Below are 22,720 nucleotides of genomic sequence, written 5' to 3' on the forward strand. Positions count from 1 at the left end.
GCAGAAGTTCAGCCTCACTTCATGTCTCTCTCTCTCTCTCTCTGAATGTCTTTATCCTTCCCTCTCTCTCCTCTGTGAATAATATATTTTCTTGTCTCTTCTCTCATTTATGTGACTGGTGTAAAGCCCCCTGAGGCAAATTTATGATTTGTGATATTGGGCTATACAAATAAAATTGACTTGACATTTATTCATTAATGTATTTTGTCTTTAAACCACACCATAATGAGGTTTGACAGCATCCGGGTACTGAGGTAAAGCATCTGACTCTCCAACTTAGTGCGAATTGGCCTCTTTAAGATCACGGTGCGGTGATTAAACTGTGACGTGTTGCAATAAACCTGTCCGTTTGTCATTTAGTAGATTCATTTTAGCTCCATTGTGAGGAATTAATTTTGGTTGCTCAGTTATTTTCCTTATTTCTCACAAAAAGCCATGAAAGCTTGAATGTCGTGTTATGTGAGAAGAACCGAGGTCGAGTGAAATCCAGTGAAGTCGGTGCGTGTGCTGAGAAGAATACTGTACTCAAAGATACTTGTGCTACGTCTCTGAATGAAAAAGGGAATAAAAGATGCTCTTGGTTTTACTGCGGAGTCTGAAGTCACCTGAATTACTGTTTAAATTTCACTGACAACAGCAAGTAAATATTCCACATTTTCCATGATGCCAACTTTAAGTTTCAAAATGTCCTTTTATCCATGCTTAAATGTTGAGTGTCAAATAAATGTGGTGGGGAAGATACTAAATTTACCATTTATAGCAAAGTTATAACACAAAATAATGTCAGAATAATAGAAATAAGATCAGATACCTAGCAACATATTTATAATAGCAGGACTTACATTTGGTTAGCAACAGTAGCAAATGAAATGATTGCAGGGTGACACCTGGTACCAGTGTAGGAGGTGATTTCTAGTTAGCACATTAATAATTTAATGTTATTACAGCATCGCAGACGTGTCTTTGAGCTCCTTACAGCGTGACTCAACCGGTTTGAGCTCAAAGGAGGGTATCTGTGAGGATGTGATTGTGATTCTGTGATTTGAAAAACAGTACCTGCAGGATGACAAGCGAGTAAAAACCGCTACTTATCTCCTCTGTGTCTCATGCTCAACAAAAAGTGGATCATATCAGCGCTGTCAGCTCAATGCCTACAGGAGCCATTCACGTCACCTTGTGACTGACAGCTAAAGGGCCTTGATCACTACTAGACAGATGCAATAAAAGCAGTGATCACTATGATGGCTGATAGAAGCAAATACACAGTGCAAACACACTATACAGAGATGCTGGTGTTGTTGTCTCATGGAGAGGCAAACTGATGAAAAGTTGAAACAAATGTAAGAGCAGAAAAGAGATCATGGGGCTATTTACTTGACATGCATCAGTGTTCGCCCGTGCCGTGTGTCTTTGTGTGTCCATGTGTATATTTGAGATCCTTACCCTGTCGTTTTCATGCCCTCTGCGCCGTGGGTCCAACTCCTCATAAGGCGGCACCATTCCCTCTCTCCTCGCCTGCTGGTACTCTCTTCTTAGCTGCTGGATCCTGTCCACACTGCTAAACACACACACACACACACACACACAGAAAAGATTTGAGAAACAAGCATTTAGATCAACCTGAAACACAAAAATGGATTTGGACTAGTATCTATGGGTAGTATGAAGAATTTCCCATCTCTACAGGTGCAGAATTCGACCACTAAACTGAGTAAATTTAGTTTCACTTTAAGATTCAAAGCATGTTTAATAGACATCCACATAACCAAGGCAGTGACTTTTAGGTTGTTTTATTTTTTGATATTAAATCTGTACATATGTTGATATTTTTCTTAGTGTTTTTTTTGTTTTTACAAAATTATAGTACTATATATTTACTATATTGTCTTACTATGTGTATATGATGTGTTTATTTTATGCCATGTATGTCATTACATATGTGCCTGCACGTTGTTATATGACAATTAAATTGAATTGCTCACAACTGCGTCACATCAGTATTAACACACTATATAAAAAGAACTCTGCTGGATATCACCACCGAGCAGCAGTCTCCAGATGAGCCAGCCATTAGAAGTGATCTGTTTATTCAAACACTTACTGACTTCAGCCTGCAGAAATTAGACAACAGAGTAAAAGACTAGATGAACTCACCTGTGTACATACACACACACACGCTACATACACACACACAAAGATCAATCTCTTGCCTACATCTATATCTGTTTTTCCATCTTTCTCTTGCAAAAAGCAAGAAGAAAAACACATCAATCATTCTATGAACATTCTTTCTCTCTGTCAACAGAGGAAATATATAGCATATCAACATTGAACCCTGGGCACCCCTGTGAGTCATGCACCTACACACATATATACACACACCAACACATAATGGAAATATGGAAAGTCATATCATACATATATGTAACCATATGCACCATTAGAACTGCAGTCTGCAATTTCTGAACCAAGATGATGGAAGGAGGAAAAATGCATCGAAATGCACCATCACGATTTATGAAAAGTCCGAAATATAGCCACACACACACACACACACACACACTTCCTCCCTGTCTCCAAGGCAGTCTGTGACCAAAAATAATACCTTCTGAGAGGGAAAGCCAAGAGCCAGATTTCTTAGTTGCATCACAAATACTCAGCATGTAACCCGTAAAGTGTTGTGAAGATTGGTCTGTTCTAATTTGGAAACGTTTGTTTCTGTGAAAACTGGAATCTGCCAGTTTTCACAGCAGTTATTCTGATTTGTCATAGCACGGCACATTAACGACGGCTCTGTTCTATTCACATGTCCCGTCAAGTCATGACCGTGTAAGAATGAGACAGCATGAAAGCAGCCGCATGGAATTCAGCCATCATTCATTTTTATTATTTATACATAAATACATAACTGTGTTAAACATTTGGGGAAGGTGGTGGTGGGGGGGGGGGGGACGCTGAAAAATCAGGAATAACGCTGCTCTGAAGTGGGTTTTAGTAAATCTTGAGTACAGCTTTGGATATTCCAGTCCTAACATTTCTGCTGGTGGTTTCTCACTATTCCACTGATCGTCAAGTGCTGGTAACCTGCCAATATACGCAGCAGTGTACAAGCGAAGACAGAGACGAAGAAGAGGAAGACTGCTAGCTATTAAGCAGACGGATGGATGTAAACAATGCAGGGTTTGAAATAAAACATCAGTTTTGTGAATGTTTTATGAGGAGGGAAATGCACACAACATGTTCGATAGACCTCAAGGATACGCACATCGTGTTTGGGTGAATAACACTCGGTGTAAACAAAACTTTGGTTTGTTAATAAGAAAACTGCATAGGATACCTTTCAAGTAAAGTCTTTGTAGAAACATTTTTCTCTCTGATTCAGCGTTTTCTCAGCGGTGTTTTTCTCTGACTATTCAGTGAGTCAGCCAACAAAGAACAGATCAGATGATAAGAAAAAAACCCCAATTTTACCCATGTATGTTTGGTCATTGAGAGAAAGAGAGTGATGACGGTGGACGGGGAAAACCAGTTACACCATATCACGTACCAGAAACATGCTAGACAATGACATGGCACATTAACATCGCTAGCAGATTAGCAAGCAGACTTACAGTGCTTGTTTACATTCATTTCAGAAAGGTACTTTTTTTATTCAGTTTTCTAATTTTTATTTTTACTAACATATTCATTATCAAAGAGAACCTGTCAATAATGACACTCAAAACAAATTAATTCCTACAAAATGATTCTGAAAGCAAAACCTTCTAAAACAAATCTAAATGTAATTACATCTTTTACTTCAAAATGATATTATATGAAGTTGAAAATCAATGCTGTCTTTTAAAATACTAAATAATACATTTCAAGCAGTATTGTATTTCCAAAATGTAAATACCTTTCACAAATGCAAGTTTGTTTTTTTTCTGTCTCCGTTTGTTCTTTACCTGTTTTTTGACTTTGTCTTGTACCTTCATTTTCCCTCCTTTCTCCGTGAAACCATAAACCCAGAGAGCTGTGGGAATGAGTGTAATATCTGCAGCACTGAAAACACATTATATTCAGTCTCACATCACAAATCATATCTATTGCAAGTGCTCTCACCCTCACATCCCCCCAAAAAACGTGACTTTGTTTAGTACCTTCATCCACTGTCTCTCTGTCTACCTGCCTCACTAAAGATCTGAGTTCATCCGTCCCCCTGTTGAGCCCGCATCCTCTCACTCACACCACGCTTGGGCCTCACCCGATGGGCAGAGCACAGGGGCAGCAAATACATTAGGATATACTGAAACGTCTCTTTGCATCCGTCAACACGGTTAAGTCCTCTGAAGAGCAAAAGCAGCCACAGTGCAGATTGTATGCTGTTCTGCTCAGTGCGGTCACAAAATTAGTGTATTTTTTCCCACGATTACAACACTTTCACCACTGCAACTGCTACAGTTACTGCCAAGTACAACAGAAGTCTGTGTATAGATTTGCTAATGAAAGACATTTTCTAAAAAAGGTGTAACTGACTTTAATATAATCTGTTCTTAGGTGTGTTGTTAATTTGTGACAATATTTAACATGCTTCAGCATGCAGTGTCCTGGCTCTGTGTTTCATTCAGTCTCTATTTCCATTTCAACTTTTCACCGGAGGCATACAGTAAGAATGACATCCTAGGTAGAGAGAAGCTGCATTTATACACGTTATATACAGAGGAATGCATTATAGTGAAACACAATCTCTCTCTGTGCGTGTGTGTCTGTCTGTTTGAGTTTGTTTGTGCTCCATATTCTAACTGCAGAGAGAAAGAGAGCTGCGTCAGCAGTTATACACAATATCTACTGTGTGCAAAGAGAGTTGGAGCAGAGTGAAATCAGATGCTAACGGTCTCTGATGACTGAGCAAAACAACTTTTTTAAGTCTTGATTATCTTATCACCTTGCTGTGCTATTTGCAATTAAATGTTTCCAATTCTCTTCTTCAGTTTTATTGAAGTGACATTACATTGTGGTTTTTTTTTATTTTATTTTGTCATTTTATTACACTTAAAATATGTTATTTGTAATTTCATTAAACTTTATTACATTCTGTGTTATGGGGGTTATAGTGTCCCATACTGTAAAGAAGAAAGAAGAACACCCATCACAAGCACATCAGATAGACATAAAAATACACACTCACATTTTATAGCACAGGACTGATTTACATCCTACATCCTATTCTCTTGCCCTCAGGTTTTGACCATGCCTTGCTGAGACAATGAAATACAATCCAGCAAGTCTGGTTGTTGTAACAGATTATTGCATTTAAAGGCTGATCAGAAAAACACTGCACAGCAATCTCTAATACTCACATCACGCTGCAACCCTGTTTACTAGTGCTCACGTGTGGAGCGTGTCTGTGTCCGTGGACCCTGAAAACTATGAATGGAACCGTATTGGTGGTCCTTGTGCAAGTCCACAGCTGTCTGCGGATGCAGAACGCAGAAAGTGTTTAAAGGCCTTTAACGCTTTCACAAACCAAGAAAAACACTGAAAACAGTGGAGGTTGGTAATTAAACTGGATGGCTGCCAACACCCTTGTTGTCACTGTTTTTGGGGATTTCTGTTCCACTGTTTTATGAAGTGTACACACCACGGGTGCTGCCCCATTCCATAGTTGGGTTGTTTTACCACCTCCTGGTATCTTACTCTTTTTTTTTAGGGCCACTCCAAACCGAGGACGACTTTGAAATTAGGGAGAATTGGGAGAAATGAAACAAAGTCATTTAATGTGATCATACTAAATGTAAAGTGAATTTTAGAGGCAGTGTGATTGCATATAAAGTCAGTGCAGAGATTAAAGAGGATGTGAACAGACATGAATTTGCAATGAGGTGAAAATGTGTCAACACAAGTTGGGGCTTCAGTGGATAATAAGACAAACAACTGGAATTCTGGTAAATTCTGACATCAGTCCGAGTTTCAGATCGCACACATTGCTAGCTAGCTCCGGCTAATATTTGTAGCGAACAAGCAAGGACTGCACAAGCAGTCATACAGTCAAATTTGCACAGATGAAGTGATGCAAAAAAAATTTGCTTTGCTTTCAATCTAGAGGAAACTTCAGTCTCCGACCCATCTGAGTTGCATGAAGGAATAATTCCTGTGTTTTGCTCCGCTCTATTCCGTGTGTGTTCTTTCTTTGCTTCATGTTTATGCATCTCAGTAGAAATGATTTGTGTCACAAGGAGTACCAGATGATGCACACCTCACACACACACACACATGCAAATACGCTCACTCACATGCACACTCCCACACACCACCCCGCCATTTTATTGACACAGGGCCCGGGGAGAATAGGGGTGATAAAATGTACACAACATTCATTTTCTGTCCGCAGACGCAAGCACACATATAAACAAACACGCACTCACACAAAGGGTACTTTATATGATTGATGACCGCACCCAAATAAATGGAGTTGGGTGGGCTCAAGAAGAAATAGATAAACTAATATAAACAAAAACATAACACAACTCACACATGCAGATATTTCCATGACCGCAGATTGAGGAAGATACTGATTAGCTTCGGAGAAACGAGCGCACCATAAAAAAGCAGACTTGTATGACTTCACTTTTTAACTACCTCGTGGTCATTAAACACCGACAGGATTAGTCTACGTAGTAACAGGCAACAATAGCGAAGCATTGTTCTGTGCTTGATGTGATACAGTAGGTGACTCTGTACCGAAAATATCATGAACGACTTCAAATGTTTCTCATTTTGAAATATTTGGATTTAATTTAAAGGCCTGAAATAATGAGTCATATTTGTATTTTTCTAAATAAAAGCAGAGGCTTCAGTGCAGCAACATATTCCTTTCTCTCTCTCTCTCTCTCTCTCTCTCTCTCTCCCACACACACACACACACACACACGCACACACACACACGCACACACACAGGGAGATCAATCTCTTGCTGTTGCTCTGTCAAACCAATAATAATTCTATAAATGTTTAAAATCAGAATCAGAAACTTGACGTAGCTGTTAATAATGCTGCTATTAATAATTGAAACTTCTGTTCCATTAATAACGTGGTGAGGTAAGCCAGAAATATATATCAATGTCCACAATAAAGGAATTCGTCCTTGTCATTAAAGCCTATACATATTTACAGGTCTAGTCTTAAAGTTACATCTCTAAAATCTATTTCCTGAATTGTTTTTAATTGGTTTTGGAAATCTTTGTCATTTAAGTTGATCTAAAAGCAAGATTCAAAGCAAGTGCTGAAGCCAGTATAATACAGTGACATATAATCAAAGGTCATGAATATTTAACATTAATATTTAATGACATGACGAGAGATCTGTCAAATCCTGCGGTAACACAAACCATTCAGGAAAAAAAATATACAATGCGTAGCTTTAAATTCTTCAAAAGATGCTTCATTTATTTAAACTTTAATATCCACGCTGAGTGTAAATACCTTGAAAATGCATTATAGGTCTGGTTCATTTAAGCTAGACTTAATAACATTATCAATAATTAAAATAAACATGCTGGGTGATGTGGCAAATCCATTACCAACACCAGTGCTGGTATCTAAAGGAAAACAGTGATTTGTCAGATCCAACTAATAACCTTTTTTGTATTTTTGGTAATAGATAAAGACAAAGAAAGACAGGGACGGACAAAGAGATGGATAAAAAGAGAAAGGACAGATCAAGCGAATGTTTTAGTCCTCTCTAATTGATGACTTTGAGCTAAAAGGTTTCATAAATCTGACAGAAAACGGCCAAAGGACTATAGTGTAATCTGCCACAAATGCAGGCCAACACACACACGGATGCACACGTACAGGGACGGACATACACACAGGTGATGTATGGTCTCCTCTTAGATGTGGCACAGGGGAAATATGTCACTCAGATTCTCGGCTCAGTCTGATTTATTATATCTTTGCAAGTGTGCAGGTGTGTGTGTGTATAGAAAAAATGAGCAGCTACACAATACAAGAATATGTACAGAAACCTCTTCTTTTTTTTGTAACATAATCTACTTACATCTCTTTTGTGGATTTAGAGTGGTATGGTTCGGTATTACAGGGAGTGGAACTGTTCTTTACTTTGCAAATATCACAATAAAGGTATGTTTATGTTTGCGTGTGTGTGTGTGTGTGTGAGAGAGAGAGAGAGTGTGTGTGTCAGTCTTGCATTCTTAGAAGAAACAAAGAAAGACGAGAAATGGATAAAAGTGCTTCCCACTGGCAGATCTGTTGACCTTCTGAAAAAAGTAAAGTAATAAAGTAGGGCTTCCTTTCATTAGCACAAACACAAAGTCATGATAGCCATTTGGAAAAATCAATAAGGCTTGAAAACATAAACTGAAATTGATTCAATAGCTTTAGAGATGCTACGTACTGTATACTAAATGGTTCTTTCCTCCTTTTCAAAGTAGGTAGGAAAATTTCTGACTTTTCATCCTGCTGATACTGATCAATGTAAAACAAACAAGAATTGTCTTTGAAATGTCACAGATGTCACAAATGTCACAGTTGACTGTCTTATACTCTTCAATGCAACGGTAAATGACCTTTGACTTGCTATTTAAGTTAGATTTGCTAAGGCAGGCGATGTAAAACTCCCAAACTTTTTTAGACTATGGCGCCCCTTAAGTTAAATTTAAGTTAAATAATAAGTTAAATAGAATAGAGTCATTCTCAATCACTCAGAATTAAAGCCGACAGGTACTGTGCAGATTAACAGATAAATAATTTTGCTAAAAAATAAACAATGAATGCAAATAAATACTGTTAAATATATTTCTTTCATTTTATTCAATTAAATTTAGCTTATAATTAAGATGTAACCTACAGGAAAAGAATAGAAAAAAAAATCATTTCAGTTTGATGGGACAATGAACAACCTGCAGGTCTGACTCCACTTGTCTCGTTCTCATGTATACCAGCGATCAGAGAGCCGCATGACGCAAATATGAATTTGGGAACATGTAACACCACAGTGAATGCACACGGACAATGAAGGATATCCGTCTCCCACGAGCAGCCGAACCTCATCTGTGCTGTAGTTTTGTCAGCGGGCTCAGATTCACTTGTCTCTGTGTTGAGTTTTTTTTTTTTTTTTTGACTGCTGAGCCCCTGTAAAAACTCCTGAGCCGGAAAGCGTGTTGTGTTACTATGACAACTGGCAACAGCAAGTCGTCATGTCAGCTGAGACTACCTGCATATTAAACAGAGTTTTTAGTACAGTGATTTTGATATTTTTTGCTTATTTATTCTGTTTAGATATGTTTGAAAACGTAACATAAAATGTAGTAAATGTAAATGTTGCCGATTCTGAAATGAATGTGGTGAAATGTTATTAAAAACGCACAATAGATAAACAATGATATGATTAATCTCGCAGCATCCCTGGCCTGTTCTCATGGCATCCCAGGGTGCCGTGGCAACCACTTTGGGAACCACTGCTCTAGCCGATGATACAAACTGCAATAATCATACATAATATCTTAATTAAGGTCAACATCAATACAGCTCTTTGAGTTGTGTGGGGCGGGATAAGAAGTCAGAACTGTCTTCTTTTCTGAGAGCATTTATTGCTACAAAGGGAAACGTGTCTGACCATACAGAACCAGTAAATACCTTCACTCCTTCCCTAAGAGGAGGTTGAATCCATTCGAGGAGCTACCGTACACACAGTACTCAAGTACTAAACAACTACAGGACAAACCAGCACTGTAATATAACTCAGCTTTTACTATCCTTCCATAAAATTATATTGACGATATCTACATATCAAGATATTGTGGGTCAAAGTTTTCATGTCTAAAGGCCCTTTTCAACCAAAAGTTCCAGATACTTTGGATCCAGAGGAACTAATCTCAGAAACTAAACGTGGAACTAAAAGTTTGCATTTCGATCTCATCTGAGGAACCACGTAGATCATGTAAATTAGACCCATGATGAATTAAAAAAAATAACGGGAGCACTAGAAACGCAGTATTAACACATGATGTAAAAACAACACGGATTTATCCTGTTATTCTTTGTATTTACATTATTTATTGCATGAATTGGATGTAATGAATGAATCAAAAGGAGAAATGCAACTCAAGAGCGCCTGTCTCCACTGTAAATCATCTGTTTAGTGTTTGATGGTCAAGTATTTCTGCTTTACAATGTAACCACCATGAAACAATCAGAACATAAAGTTTTATTTCTCTCATTCACTGGCTTAGTGGTGCTACCACAGGGGCCCTCTCTTCATTCATTCTCTAGCTTGCTTGACCACCGCTGCTCCCTTTCTCTGTCTAGCTCTCTCTCTCTCTCTTTTTGTCTTGCCTTTTTTTGTAAAAAAAACGAGTCAAGAAGTCAACATCATAGCTTAACTTTACTTTTAACATTAACAAACAATGAGAAATGAACCTCCACTCATCCTAATATCGACACTGGAGTCTATAAGGTGAAGTAGCCGTGGTGTCTGTGTTTGACCAATCAGTGACGGTCAGCCCTACAAACCCACGCCCCTATAATTTTGGAAAGTACTGTCCATCCCCTGAGTAGAGACTTTTTGGGGTCAAAAACAATCTCCTTGGAAATTAATTTAAACCCTGATTCCTCCAGTGAAAAACGCAGGTGAAGGAATTAAGTTGCTCAAAAGGTTCTTAGCCTTCTGGGAAAGTTCCTGCCATGGAAACACGGCTTTATTTAAAGTGAGCTGAAAATCTCACAGCATGAGATCTTTAGGATTCTGTACATGACTATACCGTTTTACTTTGTAAATTATAATGTTTTTCTGTCATAAATTGATATGATTGCAGAACTATGATAACTATCGTAATGTTAATTAGGTCCACTTATGTATGTTCGGGTGTTCCTATGTTTTTCACTGTATTTAAGGTGTTGTGTAGGGGTATCCTGGTGGCACCGAACGTATCGTCACAATGTCCCCTGTTGAAATCTGGCGAGCAGGGACCTTTGTTGCAGGTCATGTCTCCTCTCTCTCATCTGATTTTCTGTCTCCTCTCTACCATCCACTGTCAAAATAAAGGCAAAAAAATACCGTCTATCCAAAAATTGTAGGCTTAAGGGGATACTTATTATTTGAAGTATATTAACTCATAAATAAACAGCCTAAAAAATAATATTTATTTCATTATTTCTAGGTGGGCATCATCTCTAGGCAATGGCAGGACACAGACCACAGTCGATATCTGTGAGGGAGCACATAGAGGAAATGTAGCTTAATATTGACTGATGATGACAAGAGGGAGTTGTAGTCTTTTTCTTTCCACGCATCTGCAGATGCGTACTGGTCTGGTGTGTGTTGTCCCCGGTGTCTAGTTGTAGAATAGAAGATCGTTATCAGCTGTGTCTTACAAGGATCAACCAAACCACAACAACAGACACGGGTCAATGTATTATCTCTGTCTCTTCCTGTATCGTGTATCTCTGTTTCACACGGCTGCTCGCTCACACTTGTCTGCGGGAGATGGTTAACACACAGACACACACACACATGATTACTTGCAAGTCGCAAAAACAACTCAATCAATTTGACCACAAGTTATTGCCCATCAGGTGTTTATATAAATTTCTGCTTTATTTATTATTTCATATATCTTCTATCGTTTTGACATTTCTGATACATCTAATTTTCTCTTCACTTTTTCCTTAACCTAATTTAGAGCAGTAAATATTCACAATTCTGTCACTTTTTCCACAATCTATTTTCAATTTTTGCACCTCTGTTCATTTTTTTCTCACTCTCTCATTTCGTTCTATGCAGGTAATCATCAGTGCTGTTACTTCCATGCCTACCTTGATACCATCCATCTCTCCTTCTCTCCCACTCCATCTTAATCTCTTCATCATCTGCTCATCTCCATCCCCTCTGCCCTGCCTCCCCCCCACCCCCCCATCTCTCTCCCTTCCTTGTCTCGCCCTTCATCATCTTCCTGCTCCTAATCTCCCAAGCTTGTGCTTTGCTCTAATTAGCTGACGTCTCCGCTAATGAAGTTTGACAACAAAAGATCACCGATGCTGGCAGGTGGGTCAGAGAGACAAAAAAGGGAAGGGACGAGAATAGACGGAGGATAGACACGTTGTATTATGATACCGTGATATAACGTGGTTGTGTATGTATGGTGGGGCGCGTGTACGCACTGTCAGGTTGCTCTGTTGCTCTCTTTTCCTCGACGGACTAAGAGGAAGTGACACGTGTTTTTAAAATGTAGCTGACAGGATATGACACTGCTCCTTATGCGGCGCCGTCTAAGCACGGGGAGTAATTAGCGCTCTATCGACTGCCATGACATCAATCAGACTAGCTGTCTAAATGCCTGCGAGTGCAAGAGAGACACTCGCAGCGGCAGAAGAGGCTGGCATCCTATCGCCATGACAATCAGTGTATGTGTGTGTGTGTGTGTGTGTGTTTATGTGTGTCCGTATTGTACAGACTGAAAATTGCCTGGCATAACATTTTTTAGACAAGCCTTCTGTGTATGCGTGTGAGACAGACAGAGATAGAGGGAGTGCTACAGGTGGTAAACTGGCTGGCATAAAATCATGTGGGCAGGCTGTCTGGCTCTATATTCCCCTTTGACTTAAACAGCCGCGTGTGTGGCAGGAGGCCTATTTGCCTAATACCTCTGCCAACCACAATAGCTACACAATAACATGATCAGGCTATTATATTCCTCACAGTAGCTGTTGCCATTCTTTTATTCACTTTGTGATATAGAGTGATGATTGGAAGGTTTATCTTGTCTGATTACTGTATAGGAGACTTTTGCTTTGCAATCATTGTGTTTTTGTTCTTTCATTCGCTGTGATAGACAGCGTGTTAGTGGAGTGGAAAGCTGTAGAAATGTTTTTTTCTAGACGTGTGTTAATGAAAAGAAGGATGATAAGAGCATGTTAAGATTGACTTTAGTCTGACATGGAAGAAAACACAGCCCTCTTATTCATTTGAATGAGGCGACACTGCGGGGGAGCAAACATAGAGAGTGCTGGCAAAAAAATGCATGGTTGTCCAGCAAAAAAAAACAAAAAACACGAAATGCAATGCATCGTCACATGATAAAGCTCTGCGGTGGCCAATCAAATACGTGCAAGCGCACATTCCTGGTAGATCACTTTGTAACGTGAACACAGTATTTCTACTGTACGTTGCGGTTGTTGCAACAAAAGATGAAATAGTTGCCACCTTGATAATGAATATTAATAATGAGTATTATAAAACACAGTGCAGTGTTTTGGTGTCTGATAAGCCTTCAAACTCATGGATCTGTTACTTAAACTAGTCTTCCTGGATCATATTTCATGTCTCATCAAAACACACCTTCACCATCATAGCCCCTTGCTATGTTTTAACAAGGGGGTGTTTCTGGTCTGAACGTCCGCTAACTGAGCCAACTTCTTCCACTTGCTTAATGTTGTCTTCAAAATCAACTATCTCCACCGGTATCAGAAACTTTTAGGAGCCAAGTAGCCCAAGCTGAACAATCAAAGTAGCTCCACATGTAGATACATTTTGAAAGAGGTGCATATCATGTACAGCTTAGCCTACAGTTGCAGTTTTAAGCTTTCAAAGAACAAATTATATGAAAGGATACTGCATCTACTGGCAAACTGGCAGTGCTCAGACTTCAGCACACAAACACACAACCATGTGTGTTACATTGCTCTTGATCCCACTGCTGAAAGTGTTGATAAAAAGGGTCCACCATTTGGCCCTTTTAATCACTCCAAAAGATTTCTCACCCAGCCATATAACTTGAACCAGAATGGCTCAACCTTACTGACTAACCTCAAACTTACTCAAAATGCATTCACCTAACCTTCATCCCCAAACATGAGCTTAAACCTTTCTAAAACCCACAAAAAACAGTGTGCATATTGTTTAGCAACAGGATGCCACTATTCAAATTTCAGTTCCTGCTTTCATTATCCATACTGTATGAAAAGTCCAAAATAGACCACCAGGAATAAACATCTACACCAACCCAGTCCCAAAATGTGTAATAGCTACATTGGTCCACAGTGCAAAATGTATTAGTTTCACAATAACGGCTCTAAAATTGTGAGATACCTACATTCTTTTCTATTGGCCTGCATCCACGTCCCATGACTATCAAGCTTCTTTCTGACAAAACAAACAAAACGGCTGACATTGCTTTTATTCTCAGTGGAAAATGCATTTTTTTTAAAGATGGATTTGGCATTAAAATGCATTTTGATAAAATTTCTAGCGAAAAATGTGCATTTTATAATCTTTGTTCAGTGAATGTATATGATGTTTAGTTTGTTAGTTATGACAAAGATTGTTTCAGGTCCCACCAGAAAATTGTTGGAATGCAACGTTTTCTACCGTTGCTATGGACGCTGCTATCGCTGAAAACACGTAGTTTGCATGATTTTTTTAATCATTGTCTTTGCGTTATGTAGTTATCTGAGCTGTTATGTTATTTATGTAACTGTTTGATGATGTTCTTTCAACAAAAACTGTAGATTTTAGATGTCCCCAGGGATGACATATTTCTTCTTCTTCTTTGGATTTCCTACAGACCGCATCAGTCCGGTGGGCAGACTGGGGGACCCACTGCCAGGACGTAGCCCATTTTCCTCACTGTCGATTATAATATCTTCTACATTTTTCAACACAAAAAAACAAAAGTGTCCTTGATAACTCAACAATACCATAGATTAATATGAAGGCCATCTGTTGAATCACTGATTGAAGATTATAAAAATAAAATGCACATCTTAATGCTGAAACTATCTTAAAATATTGCATTTTCCACTGAGAATAAAAGCTATGCCAGCCATTTTTGTTTGTTTCATGTTTGTTTTCACAGACAGAAGCTTGACAGTCACGTGACATGGACGCAGGCCAATACAAAATAATAGACCAAAAAAATATGTAGGCATCTCATAATTTTAGAGCCATCATTGTACTATTAGAGATTCTGATGTGGGTCTGGGTTGTCTACACGGATGGAAAATACCATTAAAGAGGACAGTACAAAGCTAATTCTGTAATTTTGTCCCTGAGCGAATGTAGTCTTTTTGTCTTGAAACTTTTGTTGTGTTCATGTGTGTCCTTTTAAGAGTCCTGAGTGTGCTGCATATGCCCATGTGTCCTTTTATCGTGTACATGCTCCATCGTGGGCGGATGTCCTTTGCATGGAATTTATTTTTCATTGAGAACTACTTGTGCAAATACGAGAGGCGGAAATCATAAATGAGAGGAAGAGAGTGCAACAGGGTGAAGAGAGACCTAGAAAGGGACTATTGAAGGAAGGAGAGCAAGGGGGGAGGAAGGGATGGGGCAGACGAGTGCCTCTTGAGAGCTTTTCCTTATTAGCCAGGCTGAATCATGCGCTTTGAGTCCGGAAAACACACACTCTGGCCCTTTTCTCGACTGCTCCCCATCAACTTGCTCCCCCACCTCTTCTCATTCCTCTTTTATTCCTCTTTGCATCCCCTACTCCTAGCATCTCAGTTCAGTTTATCCCTTACTTTTTCTACCTCCCCATCTCTTTTTCTAGTCTAATTTACCCTTTTAGCCTTGAGCATTCACTGGACCCCCCCCCGTCCCCCCCACCTCCTCATTCTCCTTGCATGTCCTCACTCCCCATCTCATCTGTTGAATTATCCCAAAACATCCACTTAGCCTCTTTTCCCCACTGAATCTCTTGCTACCCCTTCTTTTCTCCTTTTCTCTTTACTAGTTGATCCACTTTCCCCATTCCTGCAATTATTTGGGTCCACTCATGTCTCCTTTCAGCTGACAAAATTTGGACCCTCTATGCTGTCCTCTAAATCATCCTCCTCTCTTTCATTTTTAAGCTCTAAACCCTTACATCCTGCTCATCTACTCTTTTCTTTCTTATCATATATCCTTTCTTTCCCTTACCGTTATCCTCCACTTTCTCTACTCTGCTTCCCTCTCTTCCTGCTTTTAGAATTAAAATCCCTCTTTTCTTCAGCACTTCCTTCTGCTATTATGTTCCTTTAGCTCCAAACACTCATTCTGGCCCTTTCTTCTCCCTACCTCTCTTCTCATTCACCCCTTCACCGTTTTCTTTCTTTAACATCCCTTCCTCTTTATTCCAAATCCCACTTAACCTTCCAATTTACCTCCCTTTAGTTCCAAAACACAACGTCTCTTCTCTCTCATATCCACCATGGTCCCCAAATCCATTTGCCTCTCTGGTTTTTAAATTACTTGAAAATTTCACATTTCTTTACACACAGTTTTCCTAAAAATCCCATTTTCTTTTGTATGCTGTCAACACCTTATATCTCAGTGACAAAATGTCACTTAAACAGCCCGTACATACAACTAGTTGGTAACACGTAAATATCGGTTGGTTAAAGAGTATTATTGTCTGCATTGTTATAAGAAATCAGGTTATTTCCTGCTCTGTTACTAAACCTAAACCTAGGTCTTTTTAAGCTGTTTGGACAAACAACCAATTCTGTTGTTTTTGGGGAGAGGACAGTCATTAATAGCAGGTCACTTGTCAGAAAAATGCAAACATGGTCTTGAATGTCAGAATGGCAAGGATTTACATGTGCATATGTCACAGCAGTACTTGCATTAGATCCTTGTGGAATTGTCAAAGCCAGCAAAGATACCCCATCTCAAAACACACACACACACACAAACACACACACACACCCCCCCAAACCCCTGCCCCACCAAGATTAATTACATACAAGAAGAGAGTGATGTGGAAAACAGAAGTTATGAGGTTAACTAAGGTTCTGTGAATACCTAGATGACTATCAGTGGCAGGGAACAAAGTGGATATGTCCAGATCTTGTGTAAACAAAGTTGCATGTGCAGCATGTAGGCTTCCTGCACATCCAAGCTATGAATACCATGTGGTAGCCTGCATCTGGCCAATCAGAATCTTCTAGCCCTGAATGGTTCCTAGTGACCGGTGTGACTGGCAGTTTTCCAGGAATTCATAGAGCCACAGTTATCTTTGTAACTTCTGTTCTGTTACATTCCTTCCTGACTGCCAGTTGCAGTAAAAAAAGTGGGTAACTCATTCCGGTAGTTTCACAAAGAACAATACCCACCTATTGGTCAACTGTAGAAGTCAATGGCAGAATAGCTGACGCTAGCATGGACCCAGAGGCCACATTAAGGCAACAGAACGTTGAGAATGTGCAAGACATTGTCCAGGATGCCGCCAAACAGACCTCTGATAGTGACATCTCCCTCATTGCCGTCCAGGATGTGGCCACACCCCTGGTAGACAGATAACATCTGAGGGGGTTGGTTTACCTTCCTCCTGGCACCACGCAGAAACTGTTCCACCCAGTAATGCCTGACCAACTGGCCTACCATCAATGTGGCCATTGTTTAGATATAGCTAAGCTAAGATATGGTTGCCACGTATAACTTCAAGGTTGAGGCAGCCTGGCCAGCATCAAAAAGATACTGCAAGTACCAGAGTACATCCTGTAAAGGGCAAGAGACTGAGGTTAACCCCCTGTCCCTGCACCATGAAGAAAACACAACCCAACAGTTTCCATACACCATCCTTGTGAAGTGAGCTCTTGCATTCCACAAGGTCTCACAAATTGAGGACTCAAGGTCAGTCAAGAGTGAGTGATCCCTCTCAATGGCCATACCCAGAGTTGAAGAAGGCTTGGAAATGGATGCCACACCTTCCCATCCAGCTGGGACAGGAGGTCCATCCTCACTGGGAACTGCCAAGGATCTTTGTCCAATAGACTAAGGAGCCACTTGGGGCCACTAGGAGGACCTTGTAGCCCAACAATCTCACCCTGTGAAGCGTGGGCATTTGTTCTGCCTCCAGGAATGAGGGTGTGCAAATAAGCCAGTTGTCGAGACAGGGGAGAATCTTTACTCCCAGAGTAAAGGCTGCCCTCATGCATCTTGTAAAAATGTGAGGAGCCAGAGACAGGCCAAATGGAAGGACAGAAAGTGTGGCTATCTCCTGTGACAGATGCAGGGCCTTCACGGGGTCTGTGACTGAGGTCAACTTGGCCCCTGAGGGTGGTGGAAGCTGGCGTTCCAACTGCAACCTGTAACCCTGGGACATTGTTGCAAAACCCATGCATCTTGGGAATGGGCAGCCCCGTAGTCCAGGCCCTGCTGTGAAAATCTGCTCTATTTCAGCTTGTAAAGCCTCCATCGCTTGGCGAGAGGGAGCTTTCTGCTTCACTTTTTTACGTTCTGGACTACTGCGCTCTTCATGTGGCCTGCAGCTGCGCTTCTCCCATTGTTTGAGGGAACCAGAGCTTCTATGAGTGAGCCCAGAGGGCAGAAGGTCATCTCCAAACAGGAGGCCTTCCACCTGACACAGCCTTTCCTCTCTCACTGAAAGTGGCTAAATACTGCAGTTAATGCATGGGTCAGACAGGGCTTCCCTAAGGTGACCCACATCTAGGCACAACTCAAGGCCATCCTCAACCTGAAGTTGAGCTCCAAAAGAGGCACAAACCAGCACCATTTAAATCCAAATAGGGGGTTATGCTGGGAAATCTGAGCGAGAACTACTGCATGCAACTGGAACGTCTAGCATTTGGCGGAATCAACTGGCAGAATAAACTGTTTAAGAGAGTTAGTGTAGCTGGTGAGCAAGCCAGCACAAGACAAGGGCACTCAAAAACTTCCAGACAGTAAAGAAGGAGAGGCAGGATAGCTTCACAATCACAGTCTTATAGGGCAACAAATTGCACTCTGACAAGAGTCACAGGCAGTATGACAAACATCAAACAACACAGAATATACTTACCTCCCTTGGACCTGCAAGGAAAATACTGAACCAAAACATGTATATGGAGCAATTAACCTGTGAAGAACGTCAGGCTAATAGTGAGATGATCAAAGAAGCCAGATGTAGGCTACCACGTGCTGTTTATAGCTGGGATGTGCAGGTAGCCTACATGTCACACATGTGACTTTGTTTATACAAGATCTCGACCTGCATGGAGCCTGAGGAGACATATCCACTTTGTTTACTGCTATTGGCAGTCAGGAAGGAATGAAACAGAACAGCACTCACGCAAGCCAGCCTGGCACTCACTGAAAGCTCCCTCCAGTGTGTGTGTGCGTGTGTGTGTGTGCGCGTGCATGTGTGTGTGTGCAAGATAAAGACAGTGAGTATGTATAACTGTGTAAAAAATGGTCCGTGTGTGAGTGTGGCACTCATTGAGCTGAGAGAATGTCAGATTAATTAACATGGAGGAGAGAAAGCCTCTCCAGTGGCCAGCCATGCAATACTAAAAGCTCTCCTGTACGATTTCCCTCTCCCTCAGTCTCCATTTCATAATTCTGACACACATATGAATGTTGTGTCCAATCATGTATTGTATGAGGTGAGAACATAGAGATACTGTATACATGCAAGCTTATTTATGTCTGGGGATTACAGTATATGTTACAGCTGTATAAATCTGTAACATATGCCTGAATGTAGCTTTTTTCAGTCAATTTTCTTTGATAAAAATGTCACCAAGAAGGTTTGCAACCTCTAAACTGTATCTTAAATTCTTTTACACTCTAGTATTTTACAGGAAATCTGGCAGATTGCTTTACAGAAGGAAAGACTATTACTCTGTGATATAAAACAGGAAGAGAACGGCTGCTCTTCCAGCACAAACAAAGTTTTGAGAGTTTCACGCGATGACAGATGGTTGGACAAGTGAAAGCCAGTAGCAAACTCACATCCAACATGTTTTTTTCTCTTTAATAAAGCAAGTTCAAAACAAACACGAATGGAACAGCAACTACAGGATAGACGGGGGTGTAGCAGGAATTTGTCTTTTCAATAAGTGGATAAATTGCATGAGGATAATTAATCCAGCAGATGCTTATTCAGTTTAATTTGGAAATATCACTGGTATGAGGTGTTATTGTCATCCTGAGCATGGTCTTATATGCTCAAGACAAAACCTAAATAGTGGGTTTTGTATGTACAGTATGTAATATAATAAAGTGTGAAAAGTGAAGGCTTGCCAAACATTTTGCCCTTCCATATACAAACTGAGGAGCTCTAAGCCATTACTTAGACCTTGCAATACAATATGGTACAGTACATCACTACAGACTACAGGCTAAAACATACCCACAAGGTTGAATTAACACCTCTCTGCAACATTATAAGCCACAAAGGCATTTGTTGCAAGACTACTGTATTACATTGGAATAAATATTTTTGATAAATATCACAGTATTGTGATGTAAATTTTAAAGTTAGGACAATCTATGCTTTATGCTTGTACAATGTGCACCTGTTGCACTCTGGACCTTTCTTTTATTTATTTTCTGTTTTTTTTTCTTTCTTTCTGTCTAGATGTTATTTGCTCTCTACTTATCTTTCACTCATGCGCTACAGTACCACTCTCTCTTAAGCTCACTCAACTCTGGTCTCTCCAGGCTGATTGTTTTCTAATTGGTGGAGTGCCAGAGGTCGTGGTTGTTATGGTAACCTGCAAGGGGCACTTGGAAGGGTTAGGTGGTAGTGGTTGGGCAGGTGGGAGGGGGCGCCCACTCAAGAAAACGGAGGGTAGCACTCATCCAAGGCTTGGGTGGTCACTTCAGAAAATTGACTGTGTGTGCATGTGTGTATGTGTGCGCATTTGTGTGTGTGTGTGTGTGCATGTGTTTGACATCTTAATTGCCTCAGTTTTGTACATGCACCTTAGTGTGTAAGTGCACAAGACAGAGAAAATGGTCCAAATGAAAGGAAAAGAGGGAATAAGAAAGATTGTGTGTGTGTTTGCATGCAGAAGGTGGGTAAAGAATCTCACTCTCCACTTCAAAATCTTCTTAACAGCTCCTTTGCTTGTGTCATTTTCTCTCCCACCCGGGCTCCCTTACTACTTCCTTTCTTTATGTAAGCCACTCGGGCCCTCAAATCTGTGAAGACTAGTGCAGTGCCCGTTCAAAATGTAGCCTGTTCAGAACGGGCTGATTGCTTGGCCTCTGGTTTTGATCCTTCAACGCATAGAAAAATTAATATCGTGGATGTGAGGCATTTTTTTAAATATCTATTGTGGATCCAGTCTTAGATGAAGGATGACGACGTAGGAAATACTTTCCTTTGTGGAAAGAGACAGGTAAAAAAAAAAATATTATTTAGGGAGATGGAGGATGAAATTTTGTCTTGTGCCTGTGCTTCTTTTCTAAAGCACATCCATCTTTTTGTGTAATGTTTGTGTGGTGTCCATTTGTGTGTGTGTGTGAGTTTAATGGGTTTACTAAATGAGTCTGCGTTAAACTCCGCCATGCATAAGGAATTGAGTGGGCTGTGCCCTTTCGAATTAACTAGTGCAGTGCCAGTTCAAAACGTGCCTGTTCAGAATGAGCCGACTGCTTGGCCTCCAGTAGAGACGGGAGCTTGCACTCGACACTGCACTTCCTTGGGTCCTCAGCGATACAAACGGTAAGTGTGAAGTCGATTGGATGAACAGTTGTAAAGAAATACATACAGACAGACACAGACTCCTTCTATTTTAGATGGCAGTTCTTATTCCCATGGGTGTAATCCCCCCTCTGACCACAATGTGGGTTGCAATGGCAGACTGGTGCTGTTTGTGTTTCCGATCGTTGACTCCACAGGAAGTGAAAAAAACATATTTATGACTAACTTCACTGAAAAATTTTACTGCTTGCAGCTTTCTCAAGAACCGCTCATTCAAACAACTTCACACTCGACAACGCACTTCCTTCGGTCCTCAGCAATACATCCGCCAAGTGTGAAGTCGATCGGATGAACGGATGTTGAGAAAATCGAGGGACAGACAGAGACTCTTTCCATTTTAGTTAGAAGCTGGTGGGCTAGTTGAGAAATAGACAGTGTAATATATTACTGTGCTGTGTGGTTAAATAACTGCCCTTCCATAATACAGCTGTAAAACCACTGAAAAAAAAAAACACACAAGAATACATATAAGCAGCCAGATGTGTGCTGGGGAACATAACTGACTATATTTTAAAACCTATGTATTTAAATGTAAATTGCCACACACTGCTGCCCATGTCAGCTGTCTGAAGAAACTGACACAATGTTTGAACTCTTGCAAAGACAACTCGCTCTGTGTCAACCATGGAAATCTCTAAAAACACGCCAGCTATATTCTATGAGGCTAACTCATAAGCTACGAGGTTCATAAGAGCTCACAACTAAAACGTAGGTACCACAGTCATCGAACCCCAGATCTCTGCGGTGGAAGGCGAAAATTTCCCCCCTGCACCACCCATACACCCAACTTTATTGATTAAAGTGCTCTTATCTGCTGCTTTTGACAGATTCAAGAGGCACTGTATGCCATTGGTTAAAATGTGCTCTTTAATGTGCTGCACCAGAGTATGTGTCAGATATGTTTTGTTTCAGGACAAATTCCAGAGTAAAATCACTGAAGGGGATTTTGAAATTAGTGGAGGTGCACCAGTAGTTACAGAGAAGACTGTGTGGGCAGGTAGAGGCAATAAAAATAGTATACTCCTGATATTGTGTCAACTCCACTGACAGTTGATGACCAGGAATGAAAGGCAAGTATAAATGAAACAAAACATAATACTCTATGTTATCAGAATTATTTCATTTTGATTTGACACAACTTGTTTCACCATTACTAAACAAAAGCATAGCATACGTATAAATAATTTAAAATGGTGTATCCTACTTGGAATTACTGTTCCATGAAGAAGATATGAACTAAAGGAACAATTTCA

General features: G+C 40.2%; 1 protein-coding gene across 6 annotated transcripts in view; it reads right to left on the reverse strand.

Moving 5' to 3' along the window:
* Positions 1 to 22,720, reverse strand: part of pard3bb (par-3 family cell polarity regulator beta b) — a 227,686-nt gene that overhangs the window by 58,441 nt on the left and 146,525 nt on the right. For 5 of the 6 annotated variants that reach the window (XM_042425835.1, XM_042425836.1, XM_042425838.1 and 2 more), the window contains one exon: positions 1,444 to 1,558. In XM_042425835.1, the coding sequence (XP_042281769.1) occupies positions 1,444 to 1,558 (115 nt within the window). The remainder of the gene's footprint in view (positions 1 to 1,443; positions 1,559 to 22,720) is intronic. The other variant, XM_042425837.1, reaches the window with a different exon arrangement.

Source organism: Thunnus maccoyii, chromosome 11, assembly GCF_910596095.1.
Source record: "Thunnus maccoyii chromosome 11, fThuMac1.1, whole genome shotgun sequence".
NCBI lineage: Eukaryota > Metazoa > Chordata > Actinopteri > Scombriformes > Scombridae > Thunnus > Thunnus maccoyii.